Here is a 3,470-nt window from a genome sequence, read left to right on the forward strand (position 1 = left end):
GGACGAGGCCCCTGTGCCCTGAGAGCTCCTCAGCTGTAAAGGGGCCGCAATGCCCTATGTGCTCATGCTATCTGCCTGAACTACTGGGAGGCTGGGCTTGGTAGTCCCTCAACCCGTCCTGGCCACAAGTGAAGTGTCACAATGTACCAGCTGGCCACATCGTGTCAAGGCTAGCTCCATGCCAGGGACCTCTGGCACAGGATGTGTGTTCTTGTACATGGATCAAGGTGTTCCTTATGCTCTGGAGCTCATTCCAAAGCAGTAGCTGCCAGTAGTCAGGCCCCAGGGCTCAGGGTCTTTGAAGCCAGGCAAAGGCCAGCTTGTGATGTGCAAGTGCCCAGCTGAGGGTTCCCTCATGTCTAAAGGCCTATTTCTAGTGAGCCTGACACCAGAAAGCTGGAGTGCCTGGGAGTCATTCTAGAGAAATGTGTGCCAAGGACATCCTTCCTAAGCAGTGCATGCGAAGGTTCCCCCCTCCCGTGACCTGGAGGCAGCTGACCTCTCGGCCGGTGTGCTGGGATGTGGTGATGGTGGACACAGGGGAAAGATTTTAAGGCAATAGGATTGTGGTCTGGAAGGCAGGGGGCAGAGTGTGGGTGCGATGTGTCAGGGCCCGGCTCTGCAGGACCTCGGTGAGGCGTGTGCATGGTACGCCGATCACTTTAGAGTCACTGACTCCTGGGGCCTCTTGGGCTCCTCAGGCTGCTTGTGGCAGCGTGAGGCTCCAGCTTTCCCAGTTGGGCCCAAGATGAGGAAACAGGACGAGTGAGAGGCCAGAAAAGTGAGTTGATGCTGTTTATTAGTAGGGCTGGCCATGACCAAGGCCATCCTCTTGCACTTTGACATTAGAGAGAGCCTGCCCGGGGGCTGCAAGCAGTGGGCCCGGGTGCACGCCAAGCAGGGGCCGAGGCTGGGGCAGCCATGGTTTGGAAGAGACCCACAGGGGTTCGGATGGCGGAGCTGTTTCCTGCACTTCGGCACCTCTGAGGTCTCTGCAAGGCAGGGTGGCGGGCGGTGGCCGGTCAGTTACTGAGGCTGATGCCCGGGGAGGGATCCAGGAGACCAGCAGAAGTGGCTCCCGGGGCGGGGGAGAGACAGAGGGCGTCAGCCAGGGGGACAGAGAGCAGCAGCCTGTGGTCAGCAGCAAGACTTCTGGCCGCAGCTGGGAGCGCAGCAGGCGGGCTTGCAGAAGGTGGGCCGGCAGACGAGGGACACGCAGGAGGCGGGGCGGCAGCAGGTGGTGGCTGGACAGCAGGAGGGTGCGCAGCAGCAAGAGCAGGAGGACGTGGGGGCGCAGCAAGAGGGTTTGCAGGAGACAGGCACACAGCAGGAGGCCGGGCTGCACACGGGCCGGCAGACGAGGGACACGCAGGAGGCCGGGCGGCAGCAGCTGGGCTGGCAGCAGCAGGAGGTGGGGCAACAGGCTGTGGTCACACAGCAGCTGGGCTTGCAGCACACGGGCAGGGCGATGCAGCAGCTGGGCTTGCAGCACATGGGGACGCAGCAGCAGGACTGCACCGTGCAGGGAGAGGCAGCGCAGCAAGGGTCTGGGCAGCAGGACTGCTGGCCACAGGAAGACCCGCAGCCAGTGGGCTGGCAGGAAGACTGCTGGCAGCAGGACGGCGAGCAGCAGGAGGTGCAGACAGCCTGGCAGGGGCCAGGTTCACACGCCGCCTGGCAGGTGGCGGGCACGCAGCAGACCGGCCGGCACACGAGGGTCAGGCAGGGGGCCGGCGTGCAGCATGGGGCTGGGCAGCAAGGGGGGGCGCAGCAGCTGGGGCCGCAGCAGCTGGGTTCACAACAGCTCTCTGGGCAGTCGTCCAGCTGCCAGGAAGAGCCGGTGCAAGAACTGGGCAAGCAGACTCTGTTGCTGCCGCAGCTCACGTCACTGGAGCAGACCGAGACGGCCGAGGCCGTGGGAACACAAGGCCCGGAAAAACAGGTGTCTGCCATGGTGGGAGCAGCTGGATGGGGTGCCTTGGGCAGCAAAGACTGGGAAACGGGTGTCAGTGAGGGGCCGAGTGCCTGACGCAGGGAGGTGCTGGAGCCTCACCGGGTTGGGGCTGGTGTCTGTACCTGTGGGTGTGGGTGTGGGTGTGGGGATGTGGGTGTGAGTGTGAGTGTGAGTGAAGCTGTGGGGCTGTGTGTGAAGGTGCCCTAGCCTGGTGGGCTTTTATATCCCTCCTGCCGGGAGGATGGCCCAAGGGAAGACAGGACCTTCTTCCCTGTTGTTGTTTGTGGCCGCTTCCCTCAGAAGCCGATCATTAGGGGATGGTGACATAGCCCTGGTGACAGCCATCGGTCCACAAACACCTCTAGCTGTGTGAGTGTGAGTGTGCTGCTGCTGGCTTCTGTGTGTTTATGAGTCTTGTCAGTGCGTGTGTGTGTGTGTGTATTTGGGGATGGGCGTGCTAGGGTTCTGAGGCAATGGGTCTGTATCCTTTCTTGGGTTCTATTGGGTCACTGATGCCAAATGTGAGGCTGAAAGGAAGTCAGTGGGTTGGGCTTTGGTGCAGGGGAAAAAGGGGCCAGCAGGCAAAAGGCAACTGGAGCCCGTCGCCTGCAAGGAGCGTCCATGGTGGTGCCGCGGCTCTGGGGGCAGAGGGGCTCCGCGTGTGTGTGATCGGGTGCTCTTGTCTGAATGGGAGCCAGTTCCTGTGGGCAGGGAGGTCCCGTGGGGCTTTTCAGACTCCAGGGAGGTGAGGCACAGTGCGATGCATAGCAGGACTGGAGGGAGCCGCTATGTGGTGGGCATTCCCGGGCACACGTCTCCACAGAAATCTGTCCGATGAAGCGCGGTGGCCTTGCTGGGGAGGGCCTAGGAGGGCTCTGGGGCCCTTCGTTGTGCTGTGAGCAGCCAGCGATGGGACACCCAGTGCTTCTCAGCAAAGGGAATTGGGTAGCAATGGGGAGATGAGCAGGGTGTGGAGAAGATGCCTCCCATGTCAGGCAAAAAGGCCAGTGGGCTCCCTGTGGGGCTTTCCTGGAACTTGGTCTCTGGAGCAGGCCAAGGGAATGCGTAGGAAGGACGTCTGCCACTGGGCCAAATGAGACAGGCTCGCCTCTGCGACTCGCGCTCTTATCTGCCCCTTAACCGCTATGGCAACAGTCCCGATTCCCAGGCCCTCTGCTGAGAGGTCCTCCCATGACCATGGAGACAGCCGGGCACTCGGGATGTGATGGAAAGGGAGCTTGTGCCAGGCAGACTCGGATCAGTAGGTGGTTCTTCAAGGTTGACCCCGAAGGGCAGAAGCGGCCATTCCAAGCAAGGGAAGGTGGCCTGAGGGGATGGGCTCTCAATGGCACGTTCTGGCCTCTGCTGGGCGGCTCCAGGAAGCAGAGGGTGACTTGCTGAAGGCCATGCTCTTAACCTAGTTGATGCCTCTATTAGAGGAGAGAGAAACAAGCCAAGCTTTCTGAGGACTGTGGTACCTCTTGTGACTTGCCATGCATGCCCTCTTGGCCAAAAG

At 61.5% G+C, this 3,470-nt stretch overlaps 1 protein-coding gene across 1 annotated transcript; it reads right to left on the bottom strand.

Moving 5' to 3' along the window:
* Positions 1 to 781: 781 nt before the first annotated feature.
* Positions 782 to 3,315, bottom strand: LOC100913799 (keratin-associated protein 10-3-like). The gene has a single exon (XM_031968346.1). The coding sequence runs from the start codon at positions 1,951 to 1,953 to the stop codon at positions 1,138 to 1,140; it is 816 nt and encodes a 271-aa protein (XP_031824206.1). The 5' UTR covers positions 1,954 to 3,315; the 3' UTR covers positions 782 to 1,137.
* Between the last annotated feature and the right edge of the window lie 155 nt (positions 3,316 to 3,470).

Source organism: Sarcophilus harrisii, chromosome 4 (assembly GCF_902635505.1).
Source record: "Sarcophilus harrisii chromosome 4, mSarHar1.11, whole genome shotgun sequence".
In the NCBI taxonomy this organism is placed as follows: Eukaryota; Metazoa; Chordata; class Mammalia; order Dasyuromorphia; family Dasyuridae; genus Sarcophilus; species Sarcophilus harrisii.